Source organism: Lupinus angustifolius, unplaced genomic scaffold (genome assembly GCF_001865875.1).
Source record: "Lupinus angustifolius cultivar Tanjil unplaced genomic scaffold, LupAngTanjil_v1.0 Scaffold_466, whole genome shotgun sequence".
Lineage (NCBI taxonomy): Eukaryota > Viridiplantae > Streptophyta > Magnoliopsida > Fabales > Fabaceae > Lupinus > Lupinus angustifolius.
The window spans coordinates 65725-82018 of NW_017727854.1; the positions used below are offsets into that span (position 1 = coordinate 65725).

Here is a 16294-nt window from a genome sequence, read left to right on the forward strand (position 1 = left end):
AACTTTCAATCTTTTTTTTGTAGATTCTGAAAATAAAGTTAGATTATTTTCTAGAATTAGTCGTTTTTTTATTATTTCATTTAGGCAGAATCAGTTATTAAATAAATAATTGAATACAGTTTTTAAGGAAATATTTCAGTTATTAATCATAGATGATAAAGCAATATAATTCTTTATTAAAAATGGCTTATAGAGAATAACTTTCAATCTTTTTTTTGTAGATTCTGAAAATAAAGTTAGATTATTTTCTAGAATTAGTCGTTTTTTATTATTTCATTTAGGCAGAATCAGTTATTAAATAAATAATTGAATACAGTTTTTAAGGAAATATTTCAGTTATTAATCATAGATGATAAAGCAGATGAGGAAGGTTAACATGATGACAGAAACTTTCATAACTCAAATAGAAAAAAGAATGGGAAGCAATGTTACATTACATGTACTATAGATAAAGAAAAAGAAGCTAATAGAAAAGACCTATAAAGATCTGTGTATGGTTCATGTTACAAGACACCGTTTGATACACATGGACATGGTATTGGACGTAGAAGACTCAGCAACAATCCCATGGGCATAAACTCTAATAGTTAACTTGATTACCTCTAATAATATATTGGTTCTTCTTCAATACTTTAAATATTAATTTTGTTTAGTTGCTATTTGTTTAACTTGATACCTCTAAAAGTTGAGTATGTTACCTAAACGAGAGTTAAACTCAATTTAATTTATTAGATACTATCATACTACAATGATATTAATCTATCTATACATACTCTTTAATATATTGATTTCATAAGCAGTATAATGAATCTGAGATTATGGGAGCAATATAAATATAATTGCGTGATACATAAGCAATGGGTTGCGTTTAGTTGCCGTTTCTGTGTGGGTCCGTTAGTTTTTTAGAATGACGCGAAGTAAAGAAATTAGTTAGGTAATCTCGTACCGTGTCATCATACGGTTGGTAATTATGATTGCTTGTTTCCTATTTTATTATTAAAAAATAGGAATATAATGAATTTACTAAGCTTTCATGTTTCCTATTATTAAAAAAGAACTATATTCTTAGACAAAATAAACCAACAATCTTCTCATCTAATTATGTTTTAATACTTCTTATGAATTTTCTGATCTGAATCCATTTTTGTTCAGTGTAAAATGAAAGAAATAAAAGGAAACCATGGGAATCCATTATAGTGTGTTTGGTTCTTATTAAAATAGGGGGAATGAAAATGGATAAAAAATAAAAAGGAGTAAAAATTACTTTTTCCATCTTTGGATTTTATTGGTAGTGCCAATGGTATGTCATTTTAAGATAAACATATTTAAATTACACGTATAATATTAATATAAGTCCTTTTGAGATATTAATAATATAAATATAACGTAGATTATGGAAGTATGAATTGAAAAAAGGAAGAAGTTGTCCAACCACCCAAATCTGACTTTTTCATGGTTTCTTATTTGTTTTTTGGTACATATTTTTTCATTGTTTCTATGTGATCAAGATTTATTGATTGATTGGCATAAATATAGAATCCAAAATCAACCCAATAGAGTTGAAGACAGTTGAATTGATACAAATATAAATAACCATTGCATCATCATATCAAAGTACAGTTATACTTGTGTGAGTTGTTGAGGTAGGCATGTATTGACCTAAATGTGTCTTTAAATGTTTTTATTTTTCATTTTTGTTTCTGATTGTTGAAGGCTGACTCTGGATACAGGGAAGATGGTAGAAAATGGTTTTGTTGAAGAGGATAACAGAACTAACAAGGTAGCTATAGTTTATCTCTTATATATAATAATAATCCATTGGAAAAGTTTTCTATTAAAGTTTCACATATCCATCATTATTCCATCTCTTGCATGAAACTGTACTAAAAATGTGTACTCTGCCTACATTTTTTTGTATAACAATTTAATACATAATCATGGCTCTTAAAAAATACTTCTGTTACTAATGTTAATGTTAAATGCCATGCCAAGATGATGATTATATATCCATAGATCACTGAACAAATTTTGTCATATTTGATTATTTAAACCTTTATAATAGATTCAACTTCTAACATCCTTTTTGTATGCCTGATTTAAGGTTGACCCAGGGAAACCTGCGGGACTTACCTGGCAGCGAAAGTTAAACAATGAAGGAAATACTTTATCAGAAATCAGCTTAAAGTTAAAAGAGATCATTCATCTGGTGAGCCTACCCTTTTTTTTATTGTTTTGCAGCATATATAATCCTCAATTTTGCATGCAATAAACTTGTCCAAACTGGTTATGTTCACCCACAACTTTTTGTCCATGGACTCACTTAATTGTTACTCATACATTCATAGTAGTCAACTTTTCACAAGCATTTATAAAATGTTGATTGACATGCTTAAGTTCTGTTTTTCTGCATTATATGGAAAGGCAAGTTAACATCTTTCACCATAAAAAAAACATCCATAAAGAAACTTAAATCTCACAACATTTAAGTTTTAGAACAAAGTCTTTCAATGTCACCTCCTTGTTGAATTACTCTAATGCTTTGCCATAAAATATAGCAAACATGTCATTTAATATATTTCCTTATGGCTGTAGAAGTTTTAAAAGATAGCAAACATCAGGGGATTTGATACATTTAGCAATACTTAGATCATTCTTTTATTTGATAGGCTCCAATTGGTTATCGGCTATGGCGTCATGGTCGAGAAGAAGCTGCCAAAGGAAGGGTAATCTTTTTCTATCAATAAATTTCTCTTAACTTGATTCATCCTTATTTAGTGTCCATCTGGTTATATTTTCAGAACGGTTTTTTATTTTTTGTTTGTTTGATTCTATCATTCTTGCAGCATGCAATGATTGATCCTTTTGTCAAGCATCATGTAACATCTTGTCATGGTGTTCCTTTAGGTGGTATTGGGTATGTCTTCAACATTTTGTTAGCTATAATTTATCTTCCAGTTGCTATAACCAAAAGATAAGTGCAAGATTTTCTAAATTATCCAACCTTATAAATATCTGAGCCTTTTGTTGGTATCTTGAACTAATTAGGTAAATAAATTAAGTTAGACATAATGATATTATATTTGCATGAAAAAGTGTGAGCACTTTCTACCAGGAAAATGTGTTATCCTGAACATACTTGGTTACTATTAGTTAGCAATAGCATGAATGCAAATTGCATTTAACTGTAAAAGCTCAAGTAGATCTTGATTTCTAATTATATCCATATTATAATAACTTGCAACCACATTAACAGAAATAATGCACCATCTAATTTTTGCTTGATTTGAGAATGTCCAGAATGTTATTTGATCATTCTGCATATGAACAGGGCAGGAAGCATCGGAAGAAGTTATAGAGGTGAATTTCAGCGTTGGCAACTAATCCCTTTAAAATGCGAAGAGAAACCAGTTTTAGCAAATCAGTTTTCTGTAAGTTTTGTTCAATCTTAGTGACTTGACTGTATCCCTTGAAGTTTTAAGTTCAAAGTTCAAACTGCGGATACTACTTAAGTCGACTATCTATTACAAAAATCACAACAATAATCATTTGTTAAATGAGAAAAGGGCATTCCTAAGTAATTGTATTTTCATTACTCTCCAGTCCCATTGCTAGTAATGTTTACTTTTTCTAACATGAGAAAAATTGGTGTATCAGGTTTTTGTTTCACGTCCAAATGGTGAGAAGTATTCAAGTGTATTGCATCCAGGGAAGCCAGATATACTAAAGTAAGCCTTTATAGCATCATTTTTAATAACAGGATTAAATTGAGTTTATTTTTGAATTTTTGAATTCATTCAGAGAAAATCCAGCATCGGGAATCGAATCATGGGATTGGAATATGAGTGGAAACAGTTCCACATATCATGCATTATACCCAAGGGCTTGGACAGTATACGAGGGTAAGCTAGGCCAGGCTAGTTGGCATTCTTCCAAGTTTCAAATCCATAATGATATTTATCATAAATAATTCTCTCTTATATCTCTTCTTTTTCAAATGCAGAACCTGACCCAACACTGAGAATAGTTTGTCGCCAGCTTTCACCTATTATACCCCACAATTATAGGGAGAGTAGCTTTCCTGTCTCAGTTTTTACTTTCACGGTAGGCAATGATCACTTGAATATAACTTTTGGCTAGGATTTTATACATACATGAAGTTAATAACAAGCTAACAATTTAATGGTATGCAGCTGAATAATCTTGGCAAAACAACAGCGGATGTCACCTTGCTTTTCACATGGGCTGTAAGTGATGATAGCTTTTGTTAGCTTTATTATGCTCTATCATTTTCTTCTTTCTCAGCTCAGTGCAAACAATTTTCTGTGTGCATTCAGAATTCTGTTGGAGGACTTTCTGAATTTACTGGACATCACTTTAATTCCAAGATATCGTAAGAAAATCGTCACCTGATTTACCTACTACGTTTAGATGTTCCCATTTTTTTTTATTCTAACATTCAGCTTTATATTATGTCCTAGGATGAATGATGGGGTACAGGGTGTGCTTCTAAATATCAAGTAAGTCTATCTCGAGCAAAGAATGTAAAGAAAAACAAATATGGAAATTACAAAGTAATTTAATTGATATGTCGCGTATACAGGACTGAAAATGGGCAACCACCGATCACATTTGCAATTGCAGCAGAAGAAACTGAACATGTTCATATCTCAAAATGCCCTGTCTTTGTTATATCTGGTGCTTCCAAGGGTATCTCGGCTAAGGATATGTGGCATGAAGTTAAGAAGGTTTAAAACCTACTTTCATATTTCATACAATATTTCGTTGGAAGATATAAGCTATAAGCTAATCCCTCTGTACCCTGCAAGTACTTAGACTTTACTTTTATTCCAAACATTTTAAGTTAGGGATAGCTGAGTTGATTAAAAGAATAATGTTGATGCAGATAGTAATGCTCTTTTTCTCGGATTCATAATGATAATGGGATTTATATGTTTGCTTTGTTCTGCTATGGAACATTGTGACGTGGAAATTTAAGAAACTTCTTTTTCCAGTTGATGGCAATGCTGAAATTTTAGAAAATTGTAACCTGTTTTCTAGCTGATGACAATGCTACTCCTTAGTGGCAGGACAAAAAAATAAGTTGATTTTCAAAGTTTTTGAAATGATTATGCTGAATGATATTAATTTTTCACTAAACAAAAAAAGTTGTCTTTTTAGCATGGGTCATTTGATCATCTGGACTTTGCTGAAATGCCGGTGCCGTCAGAACCAGGATCATCAATTGGAGCAGCTATAGCAGCAACTGTGACCATTCCTGCAGATGCTCAACGAGTTGTCACATTTTCATTGGCATGGGACTGCCCTGAAGTCAAGTTTCCTGGAGGAAGGACTTATTGCAGGTGGGTGGTGGAAAACTTGTGTAACAAGATTTCTAATTTGAAGACTGTACAAAATTAACGAAAACCCATTAACTTGACAGGCGTTACACTAAATTCTATGGTGCTAATGGGGATGCTGCTGCACAGATTGCACATGATGCTATTATTGGTAGTATTCTTTGCTCAACTAAATTACATTTTGTACTTGTAAGTTGGGGGTTGTGTCTAAATTTAACATCAAGCATTGTTAGATCCGTAGTCATAGTATTCTTGATGTCAATTTTAGATGACAAAAAAAAAATGCAGAGGCATAACTTATTTGTGATTGTAAATGGACTTGATAAATTACTGATTCAAACTTGTATGATTCGTGATATAGGGCATTGCCAATGGGAGGCGCAGATTGAAGATTGGCAAAGACCAATCCTTGAGGATAAGAGACTTCCTGAATGGTATTTTTCAGTTTTTTATTCATTGCCTGCTCCTAAATCATATTCTGAACCTTTCAGAGTTCTGTTCAGGTACCCAATTACCCTTTTCAATGAGCTTTACTATTTAAATTCTGGGGGGACAATTTGGACAGGTATTTATCTCTATTGTGTATATATATATATATATATATATATATATATATATAATCTTAAGTTTGTTTTTTTTTTGAAAATCTAGCAAATCTCAAATACATGACAGTATGTTATCACAGTCACCATTGTCAATTTGTCATCATCATTTTCTCTCTTTTACAGACGGTTCACCGCCAGTGCATAGTCTAGTTAACATGGAGGAAAGGAAATTTTCCCTGGATGGATTCATATCTGATTTAGAAAATACCAATAATTCATCACGTGACAATGATACTGCTATTAATATTCTTGAAAGATTTAGCAAAGTAGTTGAAAACATACACACTCTGCCTGCATCAAAATCTGCATATGGAGTAAATCTGCTCCAAGAAGGGGAAGAAAATATTGGTCAATTTCTTTATCTTGAAGGCATTGAGTACCAAATGTGGAATACCTATGATGTACATTTTTACTCATCCTTTGCACTACTCATGCTCTTTCCAAAACTTGAACTTAGTATCCAAAGAGACTTCGCTGCGGCTGTAATGATGCATGATCCTGGAAAGATGAAAACTCTAAATGATGGGCAATGGGTACCAAGAAAGGTTCTTGGTGCTGTTCCTCATGATATTGGACTCAATGACCCATGGTTTGAAGTAAATGCCTACAATCTATATAACACGGATAGGTGGAAAGACTTGAATCCAAAATTTGTTCTCCAGATTTACAGGGATGTGGTTGTGACCGGTGACAAGAAATTCGCACGAGCTGTTTGGCCATCTGTTTATGTTGCAATGGCTTATATGGAACAATTTGACAAGGATGGTGATGGAATGATTGAGAATGAAGGTTTTCCGGACCAGACTTATGACACATGGTCTGTGTCAGGTGTGAGTGCATATAGTGGTGGATTGTGGGTAGCTGCACTTCAGGCAGCATCAGCCTTGGCACATGAAGTTGGGGATAAGGGTTCTCAGCATTATTTTTGGCTTAAGTATGAAAAAGCAAAAGCTGTATATGACAAGTTATGGAATGGTTCATACTTCAATTATGATAGCACTAGTGGAATTTCCAGTTCATCCATTCAAGCTGATCAGTTAGCTGGACAATGGTCAGTTTTGAAAACTAATTTTTATTCCTATATATGCAGTTAAGAAGTAGGTTTATTGGTTATGATATATATATTTATATTTATATTCCATTTTGGTGGGTGCAGGTATGCTAGAGCAAGTGGTCTAATGGCAATTGTTGAAGAAAAGAAATGTAGAAGTGCAATGGAGAAGATTTACAATTACAATGTGATGAAAGTAAAGGAAGGGAAGAGAGGTGCTGTAAATGGAATGTTACCTGATGGAAAAGTGGACATGTCGTCAATGCAATCGCGAGAAATATGGTCAGGAGTGACATATGCCTTAGCTGCAACAATGATCCAGGAAGACATGATTGATATGGCTTTTCAAACTGCGAGTGGAGTATATGAAGCTGCATGGTCTAAAGATGGACTAGGGTAACTATACTATAATTCTATATATGTTGGTACTTTCTGCTGTTTGTTCATTCCATAATGATGAATAAGGTTGTTGTTGTTGTTGTTTGTATTTTTTATTAACAAACAGTTATGCATTCCAAACACCTGAAGCATGGAGCACTAAGGATGAATATAGATCTTTATGTTACATGCGGCCATTAGCAATATGGGCAATGCAGTGGGAATTATCAAGAGCAAAGCAGAATGGGAATAGTAATAATAAAAGAGGGAATAATGAAGATAAAATGTTAATGTCTAAATATGATGCTGGTTTCACAAAAGTTGCTAACCTTCTAAAGGTAAAAGAGGAGGCACACTCTAGAAGTCTATTTGAGGTTGTATATGATTTTACTTGCAAGAGATTCTGGGTATAATCAAATCAATAGTCCCACACTAAGCATAGCAATTCTATTAATATTAATATCAAAATTAAATGTAATAGTACAATATGCCATTTATTACAATATGTATGTCTGTGTTATGGACCCTATTTTTCATAATAATAAGGGCAGCAGATGCCACTATGCCATTTTTAATTTAAATGCTCCTTCCTCCTTTATTTCTTATATATCCTACCATACTCATATAAGTATAACCATAACCATTGGGTTGAGTAATAAATTGATAATCAACAAAAAGGAGTCTTTAACCAAAAAGTTATAATTAGGATATATATGAATTTTTATAATAATTCATGTAAAAATGATCTCTCATCTTCAGTGACACCAAAACATCCTTGTACTCAGGATTGTCAAGTCTTGAATATTAATAAGGATTGTTTTTCCAATACTGCCGGACCCTAACATGATCTATGATTTGCTTTTAAATATTTGAGTAATGAAGGAAATAGAAAATATAAAAAAGTAATGAGAATATATATATATATATATATATATATATATATATAGTAATTATTATTTTAGCGATGGATAGTGATGAATGGTGGTAAATGATAAGAGTGAATAAGAGTACATCCTTTGAGGAGCGGTGGAGATTTGATTTAGTGAAGTCTGTGAAAGCATAGAAAAGCAAGAACCTATAAGAAGAAAGCGAGTGGCATATAATTTGTGAAGTGATTTTCTTGTCTATTATTGTCTCTATCTGTGCGTGTGTGTGTGTGGCTGGAAAAGGAAAGAGAAAAAGAAAGAAAGATTGAATCTTGAATCTTGAATGTGAAATAAAATGATGGGTGAGGAAAGGGATGGAGAGATAGAAGAGGGGATAATAATATCAAGATCAGGATCAGTAATATCATCATCATCAGGAGGAGGAGGAGGAGGAGGATTGAGAGAACCTCTTGTTTCCAATAACAATAGCAATAGTATTAATAATATTAACAAGAGGAGGAACACAACTTCTCAGCTTGCCATTGTGGGAGCAAATGTTTGCCCAATTGAGAGTCTTGATTATGAAATTATTGAAAATGATCTTTTCAAACAAGATTGGAGATCCAATACTAAACATGAGATTGCTCAATACATTTCCCTTAAATGGTCACTTTCTCTCTTTATTGGTTTACTCACTGCTCTTGTTGCCTTCTTCAATAACATCTCTGTTGAGAATATTGCTGGTTTCAAACTTTTATTCACCAACAATCTCATGCTCACCCAACACTATCATCAAGCATTCCTCGTTTATGTTTCTTCTAACATCATTTTATCAACTATAGCTGCTTCCTTATGCGCCTTTCTCGCCCCTTCTGCTGCTGGCTCCGGCATCCCTGAGGTCAAGGCTTACCTTAATGGTGTCGATGCTCAAGCTATACTCGCTCCTTCAACCCTCTTTGTTAAGATTTTTGGTTCCATTTTTGGTGTTGCTGCTGGTTTTGTTGTTGGTAAGGAAGGGCCTATGGTACATACAGGTGCTTGCATTGCTAATTTTCTTGGACAAGGTGGTTCCAAAAAGTATCGCCTCACGTGGAAATGGCTCAGACATTTTAAAAATGACCGTGATCGAAGAGATTTGGTCACCTCTGGTGCCGCTGCTGGTGTTGCTGCTGCCTTCCGTGCTCCTGTTGGTGGTGTCCTTTTTGCACTTGAAGAAGCTGCTTCATGGTGGAGGAGTGCTCTTCTTTGGAGGACTTTTTTCACAACTGCTGTCGTAGCTGTTGTGCTAAGAGGTTTCATACAATTATGCCATGGTGGAAAATGTGGTCTTTTTGGTGAAGGAGGCTTGATAATGTTTGAAGTCAATTCAGCACAACCTGCATATAGCACACCTGACTTGCTGGTTGTTATATTTCTTGGTGTTATTGGAGGCCTTTTCGGGAGCCTTTACAATTATCTTGTCGATAAGGTCCTTCGCACCTACAGCATCATTAATGAGTATGTCCACCCTTCATTATTTCTTATGCCAGACCCAAAACTATTTTATTACATCTCAAATGGACTAGACATATTGATTGAGCCTTTCCTTTTGCAAAAGATTGTTTTTGTTCTGCACTACATGTTTCATGTTACTTCCACTCCTATATATATATAGGCTGCACAGAGGTAGTTATTTATGCATATATCACTTTGAATTGTTGTTCTTGGACAACAAACTAATTCTTTATCTTATAGTCATTATTAACCTGCAAAACACTCAGGACCAACACTGATGTTCTATGAAGTTGTAAACAGCTCTTGATAACTGGAATATTTAAGAATGCTAGATAATATACTTGTAATGTTTGACAATATATATGTTAAGCTGGCAGTGGTTCAAACTCACATTTTACCTATTAATTTGTAATTCTGTGTTCTTACATCGTCAGTCATGCCATATACTCTCGTGAGTTTGATTGTTTTGCTGATGTTGCTGTCAAATGAATATGTATTGCAGGAGAGGCCCTATATTCAAAGTTTTACTTGTTATGTTTGTCTCCTTTTTGACCTCTTGTTGTTCATTTGGCCTTCCGTGGCTATCAAAGTGCATCCCTTGCCCTCCTCATTTGGGAGATGAGTGCCCTACTATAGAGCGCTCTGGACAATACAAGAATTTTCAGTGTCCACCTAACCACTACAATGACCTCGCCTCTCTCTTTTTCACTACTAATGATGATGCTATCCGTAACCTATTTATTGCTGGCTCCAACAAAAGATTCCAGTTTGGTAGTCTTGTAATTTTCTTTGTGGCCATATACTTTCTTGGAATCGTTACTTATGGTATTGCCATTCCCTCTGGGCTCTTTATTCCTGTCATACTTGCTGGAGCTTCGTACGGGCGTCTTGTAGGGAGTATAGTAGACTCATTCACTGTTCTTGATGTGGGTTTGTTTGCCCTCCTTGGAGCTGCTTCCTTCCTTGGTGGCACCATGAGAATGACTGTTTCTCTTTGTGTCATACTTCTTGAACTCACTAATAATCTGCTGATGCTCCCTCTGGTGATGTTAGTTCTCCTCATTTCCAAGTCTGTGGCTGATTGTTTTAACAAAGGTGTTTATGATCAGATTGTGGAAATGAAAGGGCTACCTTATATGGAAGCACATGCAGAACCGTACATGAGGCAATTAATTGCAAGTGATGTTGTTTCCGGTCCATTGTTTACATTTTCTGGGATTGAAAAAGTGGGGAATATTGTGCATACTTTAAAGGTCACCCGGCATCATGGCTTTCCTGTAATCGATGAGCCTCCTTTCTCAGATGTTCCCGAGTTGTGTGGGTTGGTTTTGAGGTCACATCTGCTTGTGCTTCTTAAACACAGAACATTTACAAAGCAAAGGGGAATGACAGGGTCCTCCATTATGAGGAAATTCAAGGCACGTGATTTCGCAAAGCCAGGTTCAGGAAAGGGGATCAACCTGGAGGATTTAGACATTTCTGAGGATGAGATGGAAATGTATGTTGACCTCCATCCAATTACTAATGGCTCGCCATATACGGTGCTGGAAACAATGTCTCTTGCTAAGGCAGCTGTTCTCTTCCGGGAGCTTGGCCTCAGGCACTTGTTGGTGGTGCCAAAGACACCGGCAGTAAGTCTGTTATACAATTTTAGTTCTCTAAAGTCTATTATCTTTGCAATTATGAGTTTAATATCTCACTCAGTATAAAGTTTTTACACGGTCAATACATCATCCATCATTTACATTGTGATTGCATAGACTACTTTCCCATTTAAATAATGGCTTGGAGTAACATTTGTAGTTACACATTATTTTGCAGAGGCCTCCAATTGTAGGGATCCTGACGAGGCATGATTTCATGGCTGCGCATGTCTTGGGACTATACCCTCACTTGGACCCTCACAAGTAGAATCAGCTTGTGTGTGGTTCTAAAGTGGCACAGTACCTGGATGGAGCATCTTATGTATTTCCTCTCATTTTATTTCTTATTCTTACAAGTTAGATTTTAGAAGCTTGTATAATTAGAACCTTAGTATTTCAGTAGTGACAATATTTTAAGAAGTTGTGTATCTATAATAATCAATGAAACATGAGATGATCCTTTCAACCTGACCGTTTTATTTGTTGGAAGAATGACTAAAATAGATAGCCTGGAAATATACTAAAAATTCTAGATCCACAGCAATCACTTGCATTCAGTCATTGATGTAACATGATAGACTAAAATAAGTAATTACCATTATTGCTAGGATATTGTTGTTGTAATGATTTGGAGAGCCTAGAAGGAATTTGGTCCTTCTGAAATTGATAAAGTCATGAAGAGGAGAAAGGTAACCTTGTACTTCTTTTGTGTGAAAGTTCCGGGTGAACATCTGCTGTCCCATAAAAGTGTATCACTCCATGTGCAGCATATGTGCTCCCCGAAGTTCCTGTGACATGTAAGATGTTAAATTTGGGCCTATCCAACTACTGCCTGTGCCATATAATCAAAGCGTCTCAAGTTTTTTGCATTTTACCATAATCAAGCCCACAGTGCAAAAACATTACCAAGTCCAAAATGTGTATGCAAATGCAACAATTGTTTTTGGTACAAAATAGTGTGATGGTACCTATGACTTTATTCCTTCCTAACAATAATCACCCTTATATCTACATGAGTTTTATTAAATAATTACTGCTTGTCACATAGGAAATGTTATTAAATTTGCATAGTCACTAATTCATCTAGTGAATTGCTAATTGAATAGTAGAACTTAATAATAAAAATATATATCAGTTGTGAATTAGTTGAGAAAAAGGTTGAAAAGTTAAAAAAAATTATAAATATAATTAATTAAAAACATATTTTCATATTCCAAAGTTATATAAAAAAATATCATTTTATCAAATAAATGTAGTGGATATAAAGATGGAATATGGTAATATATCTTGTCTTGTTGTAATTTAGAGATTGGTGGGCGAAAAAATATAAGATAGGACTATCATGTCGGTATATTATATCATATCATATTCATTCAATGTACTTTCTATTACATGTGTAATGTTAGGTTAGAAATTATAAGAATAGGATAATGGAATGTTTTCATTCCATATTCTTACAGTGAACTACACATCCACTAATATCACACACTATCATCACCATTACATCAATGACATTGTTATCTACTGCATATTAAATATTAGACATGATAAGAGTATGACATTATTATCTAATACATATCAAATACTAGATATGATAAGAGTTTATTCTACTTATAATTTATTATGTTTTTTATCTTATTATATCACTATCATATCTTAGCCATCAAACATAATATAATGCTTGAACAACAAAAAAGTAACTAAATTTAGGTCGTACAACTATGCATGAATGGTTAAGATTGAAAGTCAGTTAGTAATCATATGATCACATAAAATGTGTAACCATTTATATTTTAATGTTAACCATTCAAACAAAATCAATAATCCATATTAATTGTTCTCATTTCTTATAATAACAATAGTTCTCACATGAGTCACTTTATATATATAGGAAATGATTCAAGTGAGAACAACTATTATTGTCTGAGAGCAATTAATAAGGATCATTTGATCATTATCGAACAATGAAGAATAAAAGATAAACACGCATGATTTTTTAAATGACATAACCGTTCATGAACTTTTAATCATAACCAATCATATATAGTTATATGAACCAAATATATTATTTCTCACAATTTTTATATGAAAATTGTTCTAGCTTGATTGACTCGGCTAGATGTTCAAAAATCATGCTTTTGTATGTGCTTTTATATTTTTTATTAGCAAAAGACAATCTTAGATGTACTTAAATGTAAAAAATATTACAAAAGTCACACAATGTTAATAAGTATAAAAATGAATACAAAGAGATGTGATTAGTGAAGGTAAGAGAGGTCAAGAAAGTTATAATAGACATGCACGAGGCTGACAACTTATTTTGAGCAGGACATTGTTGATGTGCACAAACATTTGAGTTGAGCAAAATATGATATCATTCCTAGCAAGTTAGATAGACCAAATTATTGCCAACTATAAAATGGTTCAGAACTTCTGACACTTTTTGTTGATTGGCATACCCATGTGAATGGTAAAATTGTGTTTGGTTCTTAAGATAGTACAATGCAAAGATCCAACCAGTGATGGAAGAAGAGAAGAGGTATTGAAAAGATTCCGGTTGACCATCATATAATCTGCATAATAGGTTTTTTCTTTGTGATGGAACAATTCCCCTTCTATATAAGGATTCTATAGCTGGCAGTCTATCCTGAAAGAGTCTCAATACGAAAGCGATGACCTTCAAAGGAGCCTTTGAGATCCAAAGGAGATTGGTAGTGTTGCTTTGAGTGTGATCGCTTATGTGAGTCTGATTCTTGAGGAGCTTGTAAGCTAAAACGACTAAGTAGAGGTTTGATTTATTGTGAACCAACAATCACGAGTCTATTATATGTGTTCGGATTGCACAATTTTGTAGGTCTTGTAAAAGATAGTTAATTACTATAAGTTCTCATATAAAAGGTTATCTATGACAAGTTAGATTAATACAGGTTCTTTTCCGACCGTCTTCCTAGATCACTTATGAGAGCATACCTATACTGGCTTAATTTAATAACTTGTTGTACTTCATCACGAGCTTCTGAACCCTAACTAGTTATCTTTCCAAAATCTCATATTTTTCTCATCCCCAACTTTCCTTATGTCATTGTTCTAGAACCATTGCATGATGTTCACCCCCCTAAAAACTAGGTTTTAGATGTCTCTGGTCTAAAGTGATTTTTGTGTGGAGAAATTAAGGGGCCCTTATTAGAATAGATGACATTGACATTCCCATATTTAGATCTTAACATTCTACACCAAAGACTATCACTTTTAGTTTGAATCCTCCATTTGCATTTTCATAGGAGAGTTATTTCGGAAAGATGTATGTTTTGAACCCCTAACCCTCCATTTGATTTTTATTTGCACACATTTTTCCATTTAGCCCAACTTATTTTCTTTGTTTTCAAACTCACCCCAAAGAAAGTTAGGTTGGATTTTTTTTGGTTAGAATTCACTCACAACCGTAACTAGAGCTCAAATAGAATGGTGGTAGGTATACATGTGCAGAAGATAAGAGAACGTTAATAAGAACGAAACGACCTCCGAAAGATATATGAGGCTTTTCCCAAGATAAAAGTCTTGACCGGGGTCTCTCAAAAAGTAGTTTCCACATTCTAATTCTCATATGTTAATCAATCCACGGGAATGCCCGAGTAAGAGAAAGATCAGGTGTAAAGTCTTGTGTTCTAAGTATGGTCAGAATTTTGCTAATGTTAATGGGATTGAACCTAGGTCTTCTTCTACTATCAAATCTCTTTGGGCTAGGGATATTGGTAATCTTTACCCTATTGGGTCTGATAACAATCTTTGGTTTTGGAAAGGTATTACTCGCTGTATAGGAGATGGGTCTTCGACCAAATTCTAGCATGACAACTGGGTGGGCCCTATTAATCTGTTATCCAGGTTTAGAAGACTTTATTCTCTCAGTGTTAATCCGAACGCTCACATTAGTGAGTTAGGAAGTTGGGTCGACGGAAACTGGGTTTGGAACATTTCTTGGAGACGTAATCTTTTTATTTGGGAAACTGATCTAACTGAAACTTTTTTGCAGGTAATACAAAATGTTGTTGTCCGTGAAAACGTTCTTGATTCTTGAGAGTGGCGCCATGACTAATCCAACCTTTACTCCGTCAAATATGCTTATGATCTTCTCTTTCATCATCATCATCATCATCAACCTCCGACTAGTGATATTAACCATCTTTGTATGCTTTGGAAGTCAAAAGCTCCCTTAAAAGTTAAAGCTTTCGCGTGGAGACTTTTCCAGGATCGGATCCCCACTGTTGATGCTCTTCTCAAGATGGGAGCCTCTATTGCACCTGGAGCGGGAATCTTATGTCCATTTTGTAACGACCAAGCTGAAACTTCTCAACATCTTTTCTCCTCTTGTAACTTCACTTATTCAGTTTGACAGCTTCTGTATAATTGGTTGAATATTCACATAGCTCTTCCTCTTCAGCCCATCCATCATTTCACTAATCACATGGGCATGATACCTCAAAGGTGTTGTTTGAATTATTGGAATATCATTTGGCTCGCTACTATTTGGGCTATCTGGAGGTCTAGGAATGACTTTATATTTAATTCAGTGCATCCCTATCTCGATAAAAATTTTGAGGCTGCTAGAGTTACTTCTTAGCTTTGGATCAATGGAAAGAGGGGTAAAGATCAGTTCTCTTTTGCGGACTGGATAGCAAACCCCATTTTTTGTCTTATGATGTAATGACTTTTAGTTTTTTCTTTTTTCTGCTTCTTTCTCTCCTGTAATTATTTCCACTCTTGATAAAATCTTTCCTTTTGCCGATAATAAAAAAAAAAGAAGAGAAAGATCAGGCAGCTAACCTTACAGTTCAAGGCAGTAAATAAGGCTTTGACGTTGTCCGCACTAACGTTCACCTTGATCAGTTGCTATTAGGGTACT

The 16294-nt window shown here is 34.3% G+C and overlaps 2 protein-coding genes across 3 annotated transcripts; both read left to right on the forward strand.

Moving 5' to 3' along the window:
* Window positions 1–1419: 1419 nt before the first annotated feature.
* On the forward strand, window positions 1420–7805 carry LOC109341470 (non-lysosomal glucosylceramidase). 2 transcript variants are annotated; one of them, XM_019579388.1, is made up of 20 exons: window positions 1420–1651; window positions 1731–1780; window positions 2102–2206; window positions 2667–2723; window positions 2844–2914; window positions 3329–3428; window positions 3655–3725; window positions 3799–3899; window positions 4001–4101; window positions 4191–4244; window positions 4335–4390; window positions 4479–4517; window positions 4601–4745; window positions 5179–5360; window positions 5441–5508; window positions 5719–5791; window positions 5861–5922; window positions 6086–7013; window positions 7119–7409; window positions 7519–7805. In XM_019579388.1, exons 2-20 carry the CDS (start codon window positions 1736–1738, stop codon window positions 7802–7804), a joined length of 2835 nt encoding a protein of 944 aa, XP_019434933.1. In that variant the 5' UTR covers window positions 1420–1651; window positions 1731–1735; the 3' UTR covers window position 7805. The 2 variants fall into 2 exon arrangements, with proteins under 2 accessions (XP_019434933.1, XP_019434934.1); XM_019579389.1 differs by having other exon boundaries at window positions 1420–1643.
* An 810-nt stretch (window positions 7806–8615) lies between these two features.
* LOC109341454 (chloride channel protein CLC-c) lies at window positions 8616–11860 on the forward strand. Its single transcript, XM_019579369.1, has 3 exons — window positions 8616–9754; window positions 10254–11382; window positions 11573–11860. Exons 1-3 carry the CDS (start codon window positions 8616–8618, stop codon window positions 11660–11662), a joined length of 2358 nt encoding a protein of 785 aa, XP_019434914.1. The 3' UTR covers window positions 11663–11860.
* The last annotated feature ends 4434 nt before the right edge of the window (window positions 11861–16294 follow it).